At 37.1% G+C, this 20,950-nt stretch overlaps 1 protein-coding gene across 1 annotated transcript in view; it reads left to right on the plus strand.

Moving 5' to 3' along the window:
- POLR3B (RNA polymerase III subunit B) overlaps nucleotides 1-20,950 on the plus strand; it is a 75,012-nt gene that overhangs the window by 27,476 nt on the left and 26,586 nt on the right. The window contains 7 exon segments of the mRNA XM_030478472.1: nucleotides 2,576-2,795; nucleotides 3,832-3,994; nucleotides 5,656-5,809; nucleotides 7,739-7,813; nucleotides 8,570-8,668; nucleotides 11,971-12,098; nucleotides 19,260-19,469. Of these exon segments, the coding sequence (XP_030334332.1) occupies nucleotides 2,576-2,795; nucleotides 3,832-3,994; nucleotides 5,656-5,809; nucleotides 7,739-7,813; nucleotides 8,570-8,668; nucleotides 11,971-12,098; nucleotides 19,260-19,469 (1,049 nt within the window).

Genomic DNA, 20,950 nt, shown 5'->3' on the forward strand with positions numbered 1-20,950 from the left:
ACACAAACCATTCTACGAGTCTATGGAAATGTATACGTTTTGTTCTATACTCTACTATCTTTGACCATAAAAGCAAATCTACATTAACTTCTTTACAGATTAAAATTGCAAAACTCTGTCATGGGCAGGGCCTTTGGAATTCACTAAAGAATCATTAATCATCAAACCACTTTTTATTCCACTATTTCTTTCAAAGTAATGTTTTAGTGTTTGTGAAGGAATGGTAGAAACAAGCAGATTTCAAAATAGCTATCATGTTTGTATTTATCCAGCTTGCTGCCTTCTAGTTCTACTTGTATGTGTTCATGGTATTTTTTATTACCTGGATTTAACTAGGATCACATTAACATGATCTGTTGAAACGTGGTTGAAAAACAGCGGGAAAACATCATGAACAGAAGATAACTGGGGTGGGAATATAGGCAAAAAAACCCAAAACCAAACTGAATTTCAAGCTTTTTAAGGGCGATGCCTTTTTGTTCATATGAAGTTGCTAGTATGAGCAAACTTGCAGCATAGAAATGAGTACTTCTCTGCTTATATACTGGAGTATTTAACAGGAAAAACTGCTACATGCCTTATTATTGCAAAAAAACCCCATACTTAAACCTTTAAACATTTGTCTTGATTTGATCTTAGACTGTGTCTGCCTCTACTAGAATGGATATTTTCATTTGTGCAAGTGGATAAGAATAAAAATAAAATTACTAGCTTTGTCTCTTACCTCACACATCTACAAGAGCAACTTGTGAGATGGTTCCTGAAATCTAGATTCTAGCTTGTAAATGACTTTGAAATCCATGATTTTTTAAGAAATTAGATTAGTCTAAGTATTTTAGTAGCTGGTAAAAATTGTGCAACTTAATTTTTAATCTTTGGAACTCTTGAGAGGGCTTTTCTGCTTAGTATGAAACTGAGTGTTTTCTTCAGTTCTTGTAAACAAAATTAACTATACAAATTGCATCCAAAATCACCAACAGTCTGTTACTTACAAATCCCAGTGTTAAAGCTTATCACTGTTTAATTTTATGAGTGCCCCAAATGTAGTTAAATCTCTTCGGTGCACATAACCAAAACAATTGACAGATTTGTTTCTCTAAATGCTAGTGCTTTCTTCTAGCCGATGCCAGTTTTTCCATTTGGACTGACAGAGATAAATCTGCAAACTATTCAGTACGTATTGTAAAGTCTTCCTTCTTCCACTGTCTTTGGACTTTTTTTTACTGCCACATAAGCAGTTAAACACCATCTGCTCTTAAGCATTGAAAATAATTTCTCAGGAACAATGCCCAGTGTGTACTATTCAAGAGATTAAGCAAATACCATAAAAATCATTCTTGGAAATGACAATCTCCAATCTCACCAGAATGCTTCAATGATAGTCTCAAAGAGCATGAAATAACTCAGTAGATTCATAATTACACCAGAAGCATGCAAAAGAATTCATAGCACTACTACATCAACTATATGGTGGTGTTCAGTGATATTTGCTCTAGGTCTTCCTTTTACCCTGGAAAACACCAGAAGCGAGGGTTGGTCAGGCAGTAATGCCACAGGCCTAATTTCAGCATCTGCAGAATCATCCAACGCTGCTGAGGGAGCACCTTTCAGTTTTCAGTAGAAAGTTCTTCACTAGGGATGGTCTTGCAACAAATTAGCAGAAGGCAATCCTTGGGAAAGCGTTACCTTTGAGATCTTCATTGCATTTGGACTGGCTGTTGACATGGTGGCCGGGGTGAATAGTAGTTGGGACAAAAACTTCCTGTATCCACCGACTCAGGTGCTGGGAACTGTATATGGAGTAGATGTCATGACGTCAAAAATTGTAGCACCAACTTTCAAGATCTTACAGTAGAGATTATTAAATTTACTTGGCATGGAGACATGATTGTGTCCTACAACATTCTCTGAACTCCTCTGTCATCCTAATTAAAACCACGAGTGATACTGCCTGTGATAATCATCAAACATAAAATCTCTGACCATTGTTACCAGAGGACGTGAATAAACCTAATGCGCCCCACGCTTCTTCTATGAGAAGGCACATCAGTGAGTCTTTTCTCTTTGGATTCTAAAAGACTTCAAGGGCATACAGAGAAGTTTGATGTCAGACTTCTCTGGCATGAATGCCTGTGTTTCCTACAAAAATAACAAATCATGAAAAAGGCAGAACTGAAAGTTTGTGGGATCTATTGTAAAAGTGTATTTCACTCAAAATATATTAAAAAAAACCTCAAAAAAAAAAATCTATAAAGGTAGAACAGGAAATAATTTAATTTAGCTAAATTTGAGTATTAATTTACCTGTGAGGGACACATGATGAAGAATCTTGGTGTGATTGAATATATAATAGCAAAAGTATCCTCTCATCTGACAGAGCAGTTTTCTGTTTAAACTTTTTAAAATACTTAGTACGTTATAATAAATAGTTTATATACAGATAGGTAATTAGAAATTTGTTTTATATAAATGCGCATCATTTGCTGTGTAAAGCTGCTCATATCATTCTGTCTAGATTCTGAAAAAAAGGCATGTATTGTCAAGACAGGGATAAACTGCAATAACTTTCCTGAAGGAGTAATTTTATTCCATAGGGAAACTGGTCTCTGAAGAGATTCAAAATGGACCGCCAAGGCGTGACACAAGTATTGTCCCGCTTGTCTTATATATCTGCTCTGGGAATGATGACTAGAATCTCTTCTCAGTTTGAAAAGACAAGGAAAGTGAGTGGTCCTCGGTCACTACAACCATCTCAATGGGGGATGCTCTGCCCATCTGACACTCCTGAAGGAGAGGTGAGGAACTTCTATTTTGCTTTCAGTGTTTCTTGTCCTGAGGCACGGAAACACTGTTTATTTTGAAGCAGGTGAGCCTCCATCAGAGGAGAGATAAATTATCCTCAGCCTGATAACTTCTGTGTCTTCTCACATCCCATCCATTTACATCCTGGTCCTCCTTACTATATTGCCTTTTTTCTCCTACCTGAGAGGACTGTCTGGAAACTATTCAGAAATCATTTGGCTGCATGAAAATGACATGAAGCCTCCCAGTTTTGCTCTTTTGATCAGAGCAGAGAGAAGTCCTAAACTCTTACCCCTTTGTTCTGTAATAAACGTTCTGTTCTGAAGTTGCACCGTAAACCTGCAATTTTTCTAGAAACATGTATTATTTTTACAGAAACAGCTTTAGCCTACAGCTTGAGGAAGAATAACGCCTTTGTATGTTTTACTTTAAAGACATCATCCAGCTATTTCAACCAAATGTTTGATACTGGCAATCTTCTTTTTTTCTTTTTTTTTCCCTGAATAGAAACTACTGAGGGAACTCTGAACTTTCTGGTGTAAATATGTAGTCAATATGAGCTAGTCTCGTTAAGCAGCTGAAATAAAATTGCACTGTATAAGATGCTTGGATATTTTTCATTTTAAAATGTTGAAGTTTGTGTTAGAACATACAGGATGTTTTGCAAATTGATAAATAGACTGATTTTGTATTTCCATTATGCTTCTAAGTAGCTGTTGTTTTGCAAAGAGAAATACAGGGTTATACATGGTTGGATAACTTAAGAACTACAGCTTCATCACCTATATTTTTTATTAGTTTGTAAATGCTAAAACATTACATTTCAGTGTAATAGAGAAAAATCTTCCTTTCTTCCCTCCTAATTTTCAGTGTAGTTAACTTGGTTCATTTCTTTCACTTAGACTTTTTTTTGTTGTTCATAAGTACAATTATTAGTAGTAATACTATTACTACTATTAGTAGTAGTAATACTTTGGAATAAAATGTATAAAAAATGTTTTTTGGGTGGTTTTTTTTTTTTCATTTTAGGCTTGTGGTTTGGTTAAAAACCTTGCCCTCATGACTCATATTACTACAGATATGGAAGATGGTCCGATTATTAAATTAGCCAGTAATCTTGGAGTTGAAGATGTCAACTTGCTCTGTGGTGAAGAACTTTCATATCCAAACGTGTTCCTTGTTTTCCTTAATGGTATGTAACTTTTCAGCAGTCTTGACTCTGATTTGTGGCTGATGGAGAGTTAGGTTTACAAGTTCAGAGCTTTATTCACAGAAAGTATTTAATTTTACTGTAATCTTTATGTATTTTTATATTTATTCATGCAAGTGCCTTTAAAAAACAGAAGGGAAACATGAATTGTTTGCAAAGTTTAGCAATGCTGCTCTCTTTAAAACTAGCTTTTAAAGGGCAACTTGCTTTGTGAATGATTAGAAAAAAATTAGACCTTGGAAAATAAGCCTCTTTGTTAAAGGGATGATTTGGCATATGTGCTTTTCATCTGCACACTTATGTTCCTTCTACCACTGATCCTTTAGTATTTCTAAATCTACAGGTACCATGATATCACATTTCAAAGTATTGACATGTTAAAAACTACAACTGTGATTTTAAAGTAACCCTTTGTCAACAGCGTCCACTTACAGGGACTGTTATTTAATGTCTGTCACCGTGAATAAGTTCTCCATTTACCTTAGAATTAAACAGCAGTTGTTCTTCAATCCTGCCTTTTCCCAGTAACATAAAAGCAACACTTGGCCAAACTGATTTCTTTGCTCTGTTTTTCTGTAGCAGTATGTTGAAGATAAGGTTCAGTGAAACCACATGCACTCTTTTCCGTCTTGTTTTATTTTCCAAACGGGAGTGCAGAGCAGAAATATTGGACTCTTCCTTCACAAGCTCAATCTGTGGTATGGAACAAGATAGCTACGTTCCCACATGTAGATGTTCTAGTACTAAGTGAGGCAAAACAATTTACTGTTCAGTCTACTAGTTTGTAGGTTTAATCCATAAAAAGTTTCAGGCTTGTGGATGACTGACTTGATTCTGATTTAAACTCGTGACCTAAGAGGGCAGAAGATCTTCTAAGTACAAATCCTTTAAGCTATAAAGATCTTTATATTGTCTTACAAACTCCCTACACTATTATGCTTTGTCTCCTCCTTTAAAGTTTTGTTTAAAATGACACCACAGTTATTTCACATATTAAGATAATTTTGGTCAGGTGACTCTAAATAAATTTTACTCTCTTGTTCATTAAGAGTAAAATACTCATCATCAAGAGAGTAGCCACGACAGATACACATCTTGTTCATCATACTGAAGTACATCAGAGTACTTAATTATGCACTAAAGTTCCCTGCTAAAATAGCAATAGCTTGTTGAGCTAAGTTCCTGAAGGAGGAATTCTGGTGCTGTTATGAGTGATCACATATATCAAAAATACCAGGTCTTCCTAAAATTTCTGACAAGGCAGCAGGACAGTTCCTTGGTCTGTTCTGGAAACCTTGGGTCCATTTCAGTACAGGTGAAATTACAGGCTTCAGAATTATTGTTTGCTTGTACACTAATTGTTGAATGGGCACCTGAGCAGAAACATATAAGCTGGTTTCTGAAGCTATTTGGAGGCAAATAGATAAATGACCTGTGAAATTCTGATACTTAGGTTTTTTTATGTTTACTGAGAGAAAAGAGCCAATTCTTATTCATATCAGAAAACAGGAAATTTTATGACAACTCCTGTTATTTGCAAGAAGTAGGAAATACTTCTATGCATGCTAGACGTGACCAGAATTTCTAAGTAGAGTTTTGGATATGCAAAGAATGCACAATGAATTTATTCTCTTTCTGAACAGGTAACATCCTCGGTGTCATACGTGATCATCAGAAATTAGTCAACACATTTCGGATAATGCGTCGGGCGGGTTATATCAATGAATTTGTTTCCATTTCTACAAATCTTTCTGACAGATGTGTCTACATTTCCTCTGATGGAGGGAGATTGTGCAGGTAAACATCTCATCAGAATTCTTTCACTGGTGAATTTACTATGAACATTGTTTTATGCACAGTAAATACACTGGGCTAAGAGTTTCCTGGGTACAGATATAAGCAAATTCAGTAGGATTTTTTTTTTCTCCATAAATAACCCTCATTCAAAACAGACAGGTCTGAAAAACATCCTATATAGTCGAGCAACCTAAAAAAAGAAAGAAGCCCAAAGAAATCTGTTTTACCTGTAAACAAAATTCAAAACAAATTGTTTCTTCTATCTTAAAAAGGGTGAGGGGCAATTAAAATCAACCTGATTGGCAACTCTAGTAATATCCAGTGTCCTCAGAGGGGTTTTTTGCTTCCTGCGAAGTGAGAAGCAAGCAGCCATTAGTCTGATATCCCATGGGTGTGATATCACGTTTTAGAATGAGAAGCTACTCATTGTCTTCAAGGACTTTTACTTCTGGTGCTAAACTTCCTCAGGTGTGTGTACTTGTTTGCTATAATACTAAGAAGTATTTGGTTTATTTCATTGCTTACCCTTCAAGGTAAGCAATTTCCTTAAGATTGGAAATTCAATAAACATATAAGGAAGGTCTCTGTTTTGAGATGCTCAGACTCTTTATTAGACAGAAAGAGTGCATAAATAAAGCCATGTCACAGAGAAAGCAAAAAGGAATTGGATGGCTAAAATGACAGAGTGTGGAGCATAACAATGTTTTGGGACAGAAAATCAGGTTGATTTATAGTAGAGGCTAGAGATTCCAGTCAGATTATGGCAACACTGTGCTGGGTTATTTACAAGTAAAACGTCTCCAAACCCAAGTAATTAGCCTAAAGAACAAGGCATAAAAGATGAACAAAGCAGAGATTGGGAGAGGCAGAATGAGTTAATAAATATATGCATATTTTAGCACTGACTACCTGTGTGCGTATTTTATGTGTACTTCAAAGAAGCAGCAGTCACAATTACAGTTGGCGTTCCACCTTATTCATTAACTGAATTTCAGAGTGTGTTGAATGCAGTTGGAGGTACGCTAGAGGCTTCAAAATAGTACGTGTGCCTACTATCAGTTAATCATGCCTGCTCAAGACATCCAGAGTAGGGGCATATTCAGTGGCAGAGAAAATACTTCTCCAGTCAGGGCTAATATCGGCCATTCTGCAGGTTTGGAGATGCAGCAAAACTTCTGATCTGTAATATAAAGACAAGTGAAGTCATGTAGATTTCCAGTTTACCAAGTTTGCTTTTTGGCAACCCCACCCTGCAATTGTTCAGCTACCCCCATTAACGATTTGAAAGTGCTCAGTAGTCTTCAATCCGTTATTTAGACTTCAGAGTGGACTCCACAAGTATCTTGTAGCTATTTGCTGCTCTTTATAAGAGCAACTTGTCCAAATAGCAACAGCCCTTGACATTTCATTCTTGCATGCCATCCTTTGTGTCAGTGTTTTTGTGTGGTAAGGAAGCCTTCAGAGATCCATGCGCTGTTGAAATTTATGGATTCATCTGAGGTCATCCATAGTAAATGCCTGTACTTTACATTATGTAAGTAACAGCAAAATACATTCTTGCATGTGGACACTTGAGCACAAACTGTTCACTCAGTGTTCTATGAAGTCCCTGCAATATCCATAGAACTTAGTGCTGTTCTTAGATTTTTAGATTGGGAAATCAAATCTTTTAAAGCCACCACAAGATGTCTAGGTAAAACTTATAAAATGTTAGTTTAAAGATTTAGAGGGGGGAAAGAGGCTTTCTCCTGAAGATTGAAATCTTAACTTCTCTTGTACACTTCTTGGGTACTTCATAGGCAGTATGTCAGTTCAGGATATCTATGTATCAAACCAAGGTTACTGACTGTATTTATGTGTTACCTGCCTAAGCATTTGCTATGATAATACTTTTGTTGGTTTTGTTTTGTTTTGTTTTTTTAATTGTAGACCCTACATAATTGTCAAGAAGCAAAAACCTGCAGTTACAAACAAGCACATGGAAGAACTGGCTCAGGGATACAGGTACAGAATTCAAGTAGACTATATTCAAGTTTACTAATAAATACTGTGTGGAAATACTTCAGTCGGTCAGTATTTCACCATTTTGGAGTTAGCTACGTAGGGAAGTCTACTCTCTTATGTAAATAAATAATTGGTGTATTGGAGGTTCAAAGTCAAATTAAGTCTGGTCTTATTTTGTTACTGCTATCAAATTGGTAATTATACAGAATAAATACGTCTCACAGACTCATCTCTTTGCAAGTGGAAGGCCTCAGGCAGTATCATCCTTCTCATTGAAAAAAATCAAACATTTTAAAGGAATATCAACTTGACTGTCCTAAACTAGGCACATTCAGAATTAATTTTGAAACTCCTTGCACAGTCTTAGTTTGGGTGTTTAAAATAACACACACAAAAGTGTTTAAATGTAGCTTTAATTAAATTTGGCAAACCATCACAAAAACTTACTAGATTACCCTTAAATTTGCCCACATTTATAATGATGATGAGTAAATGCAGGAAGATTTTATTTAGTTGCTCAGATAAGTGACATTGGTCAGCCAGACTATGGGAAGCAGTCAATGGGCAAGGGGCTTAATTTAAAAAAATACATATTCTTTAAATATGTAAAATGCACAGAACTTCTCATGTAAAAGTATTTTTCTAGTTTAACTTCTACACATCACATTCCTCCAATATATGCATTATGTAGTTTTATTTTTGCAGAAATACAAGAAAAGACGGTGCTTCTAGTATTATTTTTTAATTTAACTGTAGGAATTTTGAAGACTTCTTGCACGAAGGCCTTGTTGAATATTTGGATGTGAATGAAGAAAATGACTGTAACATTGCGTTGTATGAACATACAATTAATAAGTAAGTATGCATTCAGATGAAACACTGGTACAGTAAACGCTTTCATAGGGTGGCTCTCTGAAATGCAAGTATATTAGTAAAGTTACTGTTTTCACACTTACACTTTTCCTTTGCAGTACTGTTTCCTTGGTTGAAACAACTCAAGATGAAAGCTAAAGAAAGAAATCTGTTTACATGCATCTTAAATTTTATCCATTGGGTAGTTTTTATCAGGGCCTATTAAAAACCACGACAGATGCATAGTAGGCCCTGATAAAAATGTCGGTATAATTCTGTGTATTCTTTACCACATATGTTAAACACATTCCTGGTATATGATTTTCATTTAGAAAGATTTCCAGATTTGTTGTGTTTTCCACATATCTGAATGACCTGATGCTTTGGTTTTTCCCCTGTGTCTTGTGACCGTGATAAAGAGTCCACATTAAAGGAAGGATTCTTTTAAATTTTTAAGTCCTCCAATCTTTTATCTTTTCTTTTTAATGTTTCTCTGACAATATCCTGTCAGCTGAAGGCTGCATATAAAATGTTAGAAGTTATCTCCATGAAATGTTTGATCAGTGGATTTATGCAGAAAATGCATTATCTAAATGTTCTGTCCTGGTCAAGCACTCATAGAAGCCAATAGAAAGACATCATTGATTTCAGTGGAGCTGGATGAGACCTTCAGTTATCTTTAACCTTTGCCAGATGAAATGCATTAACTCTGCTAATTAAATTGTATTGCTCCTGCCCAGGCTTTTGAACACTTCATCACTTTCAGAAATTGCTCTTGCATGCTCTTGGCTGGCTTCTGTATACATGAGTAGAGAAGAGCACACACAATTGCTGTCGTTTGTGCCAAAATTAAATAACTTCCACAAAGCACCAGAGCTGAAAAGTTTAACTTACAGGACACGTGACACAGCTAGGAAGATTAATGGGAGCGTATCACATGAAATCCCTGTTTAATCAAAAATAGCGGGAGACAGTGAACTTCCAGTAGACTAGTGTGAGGAAATGACTCCACAATAACTGCCAGAAGGTTTAGGAGATTCGTGTGTTGTCCATCAACTTGTTTTGAGTTTAGCTTCAATGCTTGTAGCTAATAGTGCCATAAGTATTTCAGCTTGTACCAGATGAGCGTGTTGCTGCTTGTGTTTAGTAGTGATATTCCCTACATTCTGAATAGTTGATTTGTGTACCCCCTTCCCCCAGCTGATCATCTTGCATTTTAAATGGTGCAACCATGTTGGTACAGCTTGTTCTGGTAATACAACTGATGCAATCCACTATTGTGAAGTATCCCATTAACATTCCTGCTTTTGTAATGTAGGCTTCTTTTGGCTACAGTATCCTCTCTCTACCTTTCCAATCCAATTAGGGGCTTTTTCTTTGGAGGATTTGGCTCTATTTAATGCGTTCAATTTCTTCCTCACACATTTGTAACTCTGATTTTCAAACTCATGAGGTTACTTCCCTTTCTCGGGCCCATTTCTGACAGTGACATTTTGACTTGCAGAAATTAAACTGCTCTGTAAAGTCTAAAGGTCTCTTATTAGCACTGTGGAATACTTCATAAGATACTAGGATCTGCATATGTTGCATCTTCTTTGATTGAAATAGGAAAAATGGAAAAATACTGTGTTGAATACCCTATCTGAAAATGTATATGTAGTTCCATGCACTAGTACCTTCTGAAGAAATTCGCTGACTTCGTTGTCAGTAAGTCTTCAGCCTTTTGTTTTATTGTTTGAGAAGTGTCAGCAGTTCTGTGAAGTTCTGCAGAATGGAGGAGCAGTCTGTGCTTTAAGTTTGCTACTGGCTCCTGAGACTATTTTGCAATTACTTGACTGCAACTGGGATTCTGCTATTCGTATTTTCTTAAGCCAGGCTTCAATTAACATAGCTGCTTTTTATCAAGTGAAGAATAGTGGCTATCCTCTTTCCAGCAGGTGATTTTGAGGTTGCTCAAGCATATTTGTGACTTACCTATCATATGCAGAAATCTTTATAATTTCATTAGGTTTGCTCCTCAGGGTTTCCAGGTTTTTTTTTGGTTTTCAGATTTCTTTTTTTTTTTTCCTTCCAGTAGTACCTACATTGTTTATGTAAGTTCCTGCTGGTCCTTGTCTTCAGTCTTTATGTACTTGTGGATAATTCCTCAGCCTTTTTGAGCTTGTGATGCTTTGCTGGCTTTTAAGTGTTGTAAAGTAAAGATTTTGCCAGTCATTCCTTTGCAAGGTCTTAAAGTTTAGTAATCACATTAATTTCTTTAACTAGTTTCAGAAAGTCTTCCGAAAGACTTCTAAGAGAAGTCAAACATTAAATATGGGATTTTCATAATGCAGTGGGGTTAGGTGTGTGGGAGAAGCAATGCATGCCTAAACCCAACTCTGTGTGATAACTCCAGAACATTGTGAAAGATATTCTTTGGATACGTTTAGTTAGTATTATCTTTAATTCAGATTTCCCCATTTCCTAGTTACTTATCTTGATTTAAATTCAGATCTGCTCCAGCCAAGCTTTATTGTACACTCCATCCTAAATTTTAGTCACTCCACTTGCATCCCAATGCATGTTACGATTTAATTGTCTTTATTGAGCATGGACTTCCTCCTCTGAAGTTCATGCCAAGTGGAACAAATTTTGTAATTTCTCAGTCTTTACTCCTCATCCCTGTCTTTTTACTTGTTATCAATACTGCTTTTTAACAACATAATCGCTTCCAAAATATTTGCAGAGCTTTTCCAACAGTATTTTATTATGCCTTATCACTTATGGCACTGGATCTGTTCTGGACACAGATGTTTTCCCTCTAACTGACTATGTAACAGACCTTGGAAAAACTAAAACTACACTTTCATTTTTTTCAGTACCTGAATCTGTCTTGCTCTTCCTTCCTCCACTTCCCCAGTGGATTCCTAGATCTCTGAGATTTGTAATTTGATGCGGAGGACTCTCATTACGTGAGAAGACATTCCTTAAGGCATTTTAGGTCTTACTGTATAAAGTGATGATTTATTGTCTCACTAAACTCGCTCAGGTTGTCGTTATCTGGAGGCCTTTTCTCCACAGTGGAAATTCTTAAACCCTCATTTATTTCTCCTTTACTTCTTTTCATGTGGAAACACTTAAAGCCAAAATAAAGCTTTTTTTAAAAATTAAAAAAATCCCATAGTGAATCCATATTTTGAGGTCCTGCTGACTTACATTTCCTGAACAGAATTAATTGAAGTACTATGAGATACTACTAAATTAAATAGATTCTAGTGAAGATGTTTGTTCACAAGAATGTTATAATTGATACTTTTTCTTTTAAGAGATACAACACATTTGGAGATTGAGCCTTTCACACTTCTTGGTGTCTGTGCCGGACTGATTCCATATCCTCACCACAACCAGTCCCCAAGGAACACTTACCAGTGTGCCATGGGGAAACAAGCAATGGGTAAGACTTTTTTATTCCTTTTTGGAGTGTTACGTAGTTTTTGAAGCTATGTAGCAAAAAAACCCAGAAATTCTTTCTTTCCAGTTCATGAAAAAGCTCTGCTGGGAAGAGCAAATTAGCGCTTCTTTTAGCTTTGAGGAAGAAAGAATTTACTTCTGAAAGCTGAAAAAACTAAAAGCAAAAATACCATTCAGTTTTACTTAATGAAGATCATATCTTCAGGTCTTAAAGCAAAAAATTGAGAAACTGGGGCACTATTGCTTTTTTGTTGGGTTCTTTTGATAATTCAGCATAGCTGCAAGATTGGCAGAGTGGTTTTTTCCTCTTTATGCTCTAATATGCTGTGGGTTTCCAGACAAAAAGAGTTTAAAAGTGTTCTCACAAAGAGAGACAGAGCATGGAAAGAGGAGAATTTCCCTGAATAGTTGAGTAGGTGTCGTAAAAATGAATAAATAAATAATTACATCTACATTAGAGAAGAGGAATAAAAAATGTGAAAGAAAATGCTTAGTTACTTGGACACTTCCTGCAGCTGTAGTTCAGATTTCTGGCTTTTCCTGGTTTGGATGAAGAGGGCAAGTAACAGCTCTCAGTAAAACAACTGAAGACTGGATCACTTAATAATTCTTTTCACAAATGTAATAGTTGGTCATTAAAACCCAATGGGTTTAGATTTGTTGTCATGGGTAATTGACATTAGGTAAGTTCTAATCCTTCCTGTAATACACAGCTAAACTAGCATTAAAGCATCCAAGTCATAAGGCCCATGATCAAGCCAGAGTCCTAAGAAGAACCTGACCAGTAGTACATCAGTTCAGACAGCTGTATTCAGACTTGTGCTGTACATGCCAGTTTTATGTCTTGTATTGATGGCTTGCTTGCAAGTCGAGAGCTACAGCAGAACAACTCTGTCATGAAAAAACTACCACTTCTGTTAGGCTTACTAAACCATTTGTTGGGTGCTGTGTGTTCAAAACTGAAGCACTGCACCTTTTGTGAGACTTCTCCAGCAAGAATTAATAGCAAAGCAACTGCTCTTGTGCTGAACTGTCATGTTGGGTGCATCAAAATAGCAGAAAATAGCAACAGATGCATGTCTCCCTTTACATTCAAAAATTAAAGAGGAACGATGCAATCTTTTTCCCTTACAGTTCTCCCCATCCCATTATCTTTTCCCACCCCCGAGTCTCTATTTTATGACTATTAGTCTCAGAAGGTTTGGTTAGTTACCACACACAGTTAAGCAGGATCAGTGTGTACAGAAAGCCAATTCAGATATCTGTGGAGTTCTTGAAAGTTTTCTGTGTGAAGGTTTTTTTCCCCCGTTTTTGTTTTGATGTCATTTGCAATTTCATTGTCTGTTGTTTTCTGAGTTGGTGTATTCAGCTGTACTTTGACCCTGGTCTTGCACATTTAGCTCCTTGGATACAATCCTCTGACGTTCCTGCTGAACGCTAGGAACACAAAAGCCATTGAATATCTTGAGCAATAAAAAAGCCTTGTTTCGGTTTGTTATGACAAACACTACTCAAAGAATAAGCAGCTAGATAAAGTACATTTTTAAAAGTTGGCACATGACCTTGAGCTGTATTTCCTCTGCCTGAAGTATCTGCAAACACCTGAAAGATTTTTTGTAATAACTGTTTTAAAAAAAAAAAAAAGCCACATAAGTGAACAGTATATTCAGGCAGAATAAGATTTTTTTCTAAATTTTGTTGATCAATTGAGACTCTAGAGGATATTCGTGAACATTTCACAGGTTTTTTTTCCATTTATATTTTAGGAAAAGATGTAGTGCTTCAAACCCCTCCCCTTTCAGTAACCATCGTTACTCTTCTTTCTCCATACTGAAATTGCAGAGCAGCTCCCGGTCCAGCATTACCCACGTGGAAAATCTCGTGTCCACGTCCACCGTGCCCAACTCCTCGGCTGTCAAAACCTGGGGGCCATGGAGGGAGCCCCGGGGTCTCAGAGTGGGAAAGGAGAGCCCTGTGCTACTCAACACTGACCCCCTCTGACCATTGCCACAGGGCTGTGCCAGCAGCTTGGACGCTCTTGGCTCTTTTTTTAAGCAACATCAAGCTAGGGAAAGGTGTGAAAGCACAAGTGAATGGAGAGAGTAGACATCAGAGCTTGCAATGGGCTCTCTAATGCAGTTATCTCTGACAAAGCATTAGGTGTTAAAATATTTAATGTTTATGTAGGATAACATTAAAATGTCCCTTTCATGGGCAGAATGAGTCATCTTGGAGAATAGGGCTGCACTTACTGACCAAACTGGATTTCAGTGAAATGAAGTTGAAATGAAATCCCTCTGTTTTGGCATAGATAATTTACCATATGTTGCAGGTCGAACTGTAAGACTGAGGGGAAGTCATGATTATGTGGCAAATAAAACAGCAGCTGCAAAGACCCTCAGTTGAATGTTGACATTTCAGTGCAAAGTTAACAGTTGTAGCTTAAATCTGAGAAGTATTTTAAGATTTAAAATACAAGAGTCTGTGCTGTTTGCATTCCATGTGCTGCGAAAATAATGTTTAAGAGGATCAAAGGCTCCTACAATTAGTGAAATAATTTAAATGGAGCTTTTCAAGTCCATTAAGACATAGACAGTCAGTTTGACACACTGTCCTCTGTGACTGTGAAGTGTTGTGTAAAAGCCTAATGTCAGAAATTAAAACATACACATTTTCCTGCCAGTAATCCACCATATTTGCACATGCACATGCGCATCTGTGAAAGTGGCAGTGTTGGGTACACAAAGCAAGCTGTACGCTCTCACAGCACAACTGTGCGCTGCACTTTCAACCCATATGTCATCATGCGAGTCTTGAGTAAGGAAAGGAGGGTTTGGGTGCTAAAGATTACTTTAACCTGTGAAAGAGTTAGAAGTACTTGAGGGGAGGGTGGTAGGTTGGCAAGACCTTTGTTGCAGAGGTTTATGTTAAAGCAACTTTGCTATTACAAAAAAACCCTCTTCCTGTATAATGTACATTCTGCTTTGCTTCTGTGAAGTAGCAAAGCCCTTTATATACTGCTTTGCCTTGTGCTGTAACCAGCTGAATGTGTTAAAGTTGAGTTTGAGAAGACAAATGTACTTCAAGAACTGAGTGCTGTGGGGTTTTGGGTTTTGACAGTTGTGAAAGGCTTGTTGGTGGGCTGAGAGCTCAAGTGCTCCCAAATTTTGTATGCCAGCCTGTTGGCAGAGAACTGAAATGAACATCAAAGCAAAACCAGCTGTTGCTGGTCATCACAGCTGGACCTGGGTACTTTGTGGTTAGGGCTCAGTTTTGCCACTGTTCTTTGAGGAGAGCGTTTGTGCCCTGTGACAGTCTCTTTTTGCCAGCTCTTCTCTCCCTGGTAGCAGGCACAAGAAGTGCTGGGACAGAAATGAGCCAGACTACTTTCCCCAGTTTACCCATAATCTTTTTAACTGACTTCTTAATCTTTCTACGGTGAAAAGAGTATTTCAAATGCTGAACGTCCAGATCTCCTGATATGTGTACTGTGAAAATCTCTCTGGGATGAGTTGGAGTCCCCTTTACAAGATTTAGTGCAGTGTTTAAAAATTCCTTTCTCTGTTGATTTGTGGTCATATAAAAGAACAAAATAGTAGAAAATCCATGGTGAAATCAGGAGAAATTCAGAAGTACAGCAGTTCTTTCCTTGGCATGTGCAATAATAGCCTTTTTGGCTTATATCTTAAGCAGATTGTTTTCTATATTCTTCTTATTTTTTATTATACTATGTAAAGTTGCTCTAAATAATACACTAGAGAATTAGATAAATGCTTATTTTAGCTGGCTGTTTGTTCTGGTGAGTTCTCAAAACTTTCTGCATCAGAATAAAAATATCCTGCTTATGCTAAATATCGATAGATAGTGATTACTTCACACTACAGAATGATCAAATGATACTTATAAATAAAAAGTCAGGAAATGGGAAAAAAAGGGAAGAATGCACACATGCATTCACAATATACCAAGGGAAAAAAAAAGAGAAAAGCAAGAAAATGATCTTTGTCGTATCCAGGTCAACGTTGTGTGTTTTGCTTTAAACAGGGCTAATTACCGATGGAAAAAAAAAGTGGTTCTTGCTGTTGGGATCATTATAAATGTGGGTCATTGTGAGCAGGGTTTGTTATGGTGAACTTTAATTATACTTTACTTTTGCTTGGCTGTTTGGCTGAAGCAAACAAGGGCTCTGTTCTTTCAGAGAGAAAACAGAAATAAAGCTAGTGACTTCCCCCATTTCAACACCCACAGTGAGGTCTCGTCCCAACACACCAATCCTCAGAAGACAAGAGCTGCTTCTTAATTTTACATAAGCAGATTGTGGTTTAAGGCTGTGGTTTGTTAGACCAGTGTAGAGAAGGCATTATTTGTATAACCATTACATCATAGCAATTAGGACAGATATTGTTGACATACGGCATGCTTTTTGGCTAATTTATTTCACTTGTACAGTTGAATCATTCTCTAACTGGCTTCTTTCCTGCTAGGATATCCATCATTTGTATATATGTATATGTTTTGCATTTGATATGATACAGCATTCAACTCCTGAAGACTTGACTGAATACAGTTTATTATTGAGGCTCAAGATCTCAGTCATGTCAGTCGCCCATGGCTCCTGATCTGATACACACAGTAATAGTCCTGTTAGGCTCATCTGAACCTCTGATAAAAAAATACCAGCTTTGAAATACATAAAGCTCTGAGAGAGAAATAATTTGCATTGCCTGAAATATGTAAAAGTGTCAGGTGTAATCCTTGATACACAGGAGACTTCCACAGATTTTTACTGGGGTATAAAGGACAAGTTTAGCTATGATCAGGTGATCTGGACGTTATCACATCTAAGCATCCCTAACCAGTGAACCATAGCAGGTACAGCATATAGGCATCTCAGAGGAGAAAAACATAGTAAGCATTTCAAAACTGAAAGTTGGCATGGCTTTCTCAGGACAAGATTTCTTTCAACAACAGGAAAATGTACCTATCCATGAAACTTTTAAGATGAGTTTTACAGCAGAAAACCTATCCTGAAAGCACTCAGATTATTCGTCTTAGGTGCAGAGGCAAAAATGGTCTAAACCTTAAGTTTTTATTTGGAAGTAGATTTTCCTACCTGTGTAGTAGGAAAAACAGGTTGGGTTTTTTTTTATCAAAGCGCAATGAAGACAGTGTCTAACACTTAGGCGAAGAGAATATCAGAAGTAATAGGGCTCTCACACGGTGGGCCTTGCGAGGAGTGACGGGGAAGCTCTTCAGTGTTGATGAATCCAGGCCCTACGAGCTTGTTTCTTACTGGATACAGAAAATACTGCTCAGGGATGATTGACTTCATTCTCAAAAAAAAAAAAAAAAACCCAACAGAAAGGCAACTGCTCAGAAGTGAGAGACAATTGAAGCCTGTCAACTCTACCAAATCTTCCTTGCCATTTGAAAATGCTGTGCCTGTGGCTTCAAATCCACTTTCTAGAACCAAGACAAGTCCAGGTGTGCAAGAGCCAGTTATAACACCTTATTTTCAGACAGTATCTGTTGAGCTATCTCCTCATTGTTGTCCTTGGAAATCATCACAGAACCATAGAATAGTTCGGGTTGGAAGGGACCTTAAAGCTCCTCCAGTTCCAACCCCGTGCCATGGGCAGGGACACCTTCCACTGGAGCAGGTTGCTCCAAGCCCCTGTGTCCAACCTGGCCTTGAACACTGCCAGGGATGGGACAGCCACAGCTTCTCTGGGCAACCTGTGCCAGTGTCTCACCACTCTCACAGTAAAGATTTTTTTCCTAATGTCTAATTTAAACCTGCCCTCAGACTTAGGGTGGTTTAGGAGAGAGAGCTTAGTGCCAATGACAGGACAGGTCTTTGGAATGCTCATGATGATGCTGCCTGGTTTTAGAAATCTGATTTTCTAGGCATTTTATTTAAATGCAGGAAGTTGGAAGTTGCAAATAGATGCATCTAAAACATGAAGCTGCCCTCCCCAAGAGCAGATTTGTGTTCAGCTGTACTATATTCTGGTTAAGTGAAGTCTTCATAATACACTGGCTGCTTTCACTTTTCCTTGAAAGCAGCCAGCCTCTGAAATTGCAGGAGAAAATGAAAAGGTTTTGAAAGACTTACCTCCTAAGCACAAGTACTGCAGAATATTTAGCACTTAAAGCTTTAAAACTTTAACTTTTTAGACTATAATTTCTTAATTGCTTAGAGACATAGCATAGTCCTGGTACAGCAAACTCTAATAACATACGATTGCCTTAACTTTTGTTCTGCTACACAACGGTTTATGTTTCCCTGCTGGGTGTTAATTATTTTTTCCTCAGATTTCAGAAGACACTTTGGCAGTCTGATGGGACAGGGCCAAAAATTTCAGTCTCAAGCTGGGAGGTCTATACAAAAGACTGAATTCTGAACCGTAAATTTAAAATTAATTTCATGTAAAAAGACAAATATATTGTGAGTGAACTTCTACTGTAGTCTTTCCCTCAATGATGCCTCTAATTTCAGAAAGTAAATCAGTCTTGGCTGCTGCTAACTATATGCTTTGTTCATGCTTTGTGACATTCTAACACAGGCTGTTGTTGAACTAATTATTGCCCAGAAAAGGAAGGAAATATGATGTGGAAGACACAGAGCTTGATCCACAGTTCCTCTTGAACTCGACAGGAGTCTTTCTATTGATTCTCACGAAATTTTGGACCAGGTCTATGGAATACAAGTTCAGCTCTCCAAAAAAACTCTATGGCTATTAGAACAATAAAGCAAACTTCATACTTGCAGTTTTATTCAGTGTTGTGATTTTTAAAAGATCTCATCCGCAGTCAGTCATATAGGACTTGACTTTCTTTTGTTGTTGCTCCTTTTGTCTTAATGGTTAGGTTTTCTATGCTTAAGAAAAAATAAATAATTCTTTCTGGAAGCTTAAATTAAGAAGCCACTTATATTTAAATATAATTTAAATATAATAATGTAAATTTGTTTTAGTTCTGTCTTTCACAGTTGTCCCCCTTTTTTTCCTGAAGAAGTTCTATTATGAGATTAAATTCCTCAGTTTGTGGTTTTAGTTAATTTATATCTTGGTAATTTTTTAAGCCAAAACATTTCTAGAAAATTCACTTTGTTCACACACTTTTGTTTTTCATTTACATACAGGTACTATTGGATACAACCAAAGAAACAGGATAGATACTCTCATGTACCTTCTAGCCTATCCACAAAAGCCAATGGTAAAAACAAAGACAATAGAACTGATAGATTTTGAGAAACTGCCTGCTGGACAGAATGCCACAGTCGCTGTGATGAGCTACAGTGGTTATGATATTGAAGATGCTCTTGTCTTAAACAAGGCCTCTTTGGACAGAGGTAAGAACCATCAACTCTTCCCACTTCTCTAGCGTGTGTGTTCTAATACATATTTTAATAAACTTCTTGTCTCCTGGTGTTATCCTAGAATAATTCTTACTGCAGTTACAAGCAGTACGTCTCCAATTAAGAAATTGAATTCCAAAACTGCTTTGAATGCTTTTGTTTGTTTTCTGCATGAATAGTGATTGTAACTCAATGCTCGGTGAAGTTGCCATCGTGGGAATAAAATTCTGACTGTGGATATTATAAGAAAAAATTATTAACTTTTGACCTCAAAAAAGTATAAATGGCCCCTTTTAAAAAATATTTAGTTTACAAAAAAAGGGAGGTATTATTTAATCTGTTCTGTTGGGCTTGCCTTTTAGAGGTTACCTGAATCCCTGCTCATTACTAACAGAGAGGGGGTCTCATTATTTTCACCAGTAACAAAAGCAATAGATGAAATTAGACTTCTGTATTTGGGAAAGGAATGGAACGTGTGGTAGTTTGTGTCATTGTGAACTCTGTGGTCTGAGGGAGAAACAGGAGTATTGCCTACTATCTGAGAGAAAGTAATAATGTTGCCTAAAGCAAAATAATGTGGTGTTTATTCAGAGATAAACTAATGACCTGCCTTCTTTAAAAAAAAAAATCTATGCAGCGTGGTGTATCTTAAGTAAAAGTATGTAAGCACCAAATATAAGGTAACTAAGTGAAACCAATGCTTGTGCCTGCCTCACTCCACATTTCTTCAGTGCTTTATATTAATGCTGCTGGGGGTTGAGGGAGAGTTGCTGGAAAACTTAGTCTCTCTTCTCTCTCTTTTCTAAATAAATTCCCTTGAGAGAAGACATAGTGCAGTGAGATCAAATTGGTTTTAGTTTCGGGTGGCCAAAATCAGATTCTTCCATCACTTCATTCCCCCTACACTCCCTTCCTCCTGGTTGCTAGGCAGCAATAATAGTATTCCTAGACATGTATCTTTGGCATTAATGTCTGCCACGTTTAATTTATGCCTCCTTTTCTAAAACAACAACAGGCATGATTTAAAACTGAATGTTTTCTGGTAGACTGGTAACATTTACAGGGAGAGCTGTGGTGCTTGTCAGGAGTTACTTGACATAATCTAAAGATATAGATGTACTGTATGTGGCTGCAACAATATTTCAAATGAACTAAAATAATGTAGGTTGATTAGAAAGCCTTGCTCTTGGCTGTCTGTAATTCTAAATGTGATGAAAATGTTTAGTATTGTGGGTAGTTGCTGTACTTGGAGAGATATTCCAGAGATGCTACTTTTCTCATCTAAAACCCAAAACAAACCTATTTTATAACAATATATATAACTCAGAATTCTTTCAGCTGGGGAGAAAAGTGAGCAACAGGGTGGTTATGTATGAAATACTCAATCAGTACTTTCCTGGTAGGCTAGCTTGTGTCAGCCACAAACATGAGTAGAAGTTCAGGTTTCTTAGAACTCCCGAGAGGAAGAGGTGCTG

Source organism: Strigops habroptila, chromosome 3 (assembly GCF_004027225.2).
Source record: "Strigops habroptila isolate Jane chromosome 3, bStrHab1.2.pri, whole genome shotgun sequence".
NCBI lineage: Eukaryota > Metazoa > Chordata > Aves > Psittaciformes > Psittacidae > Strigops > Strigops habroptila.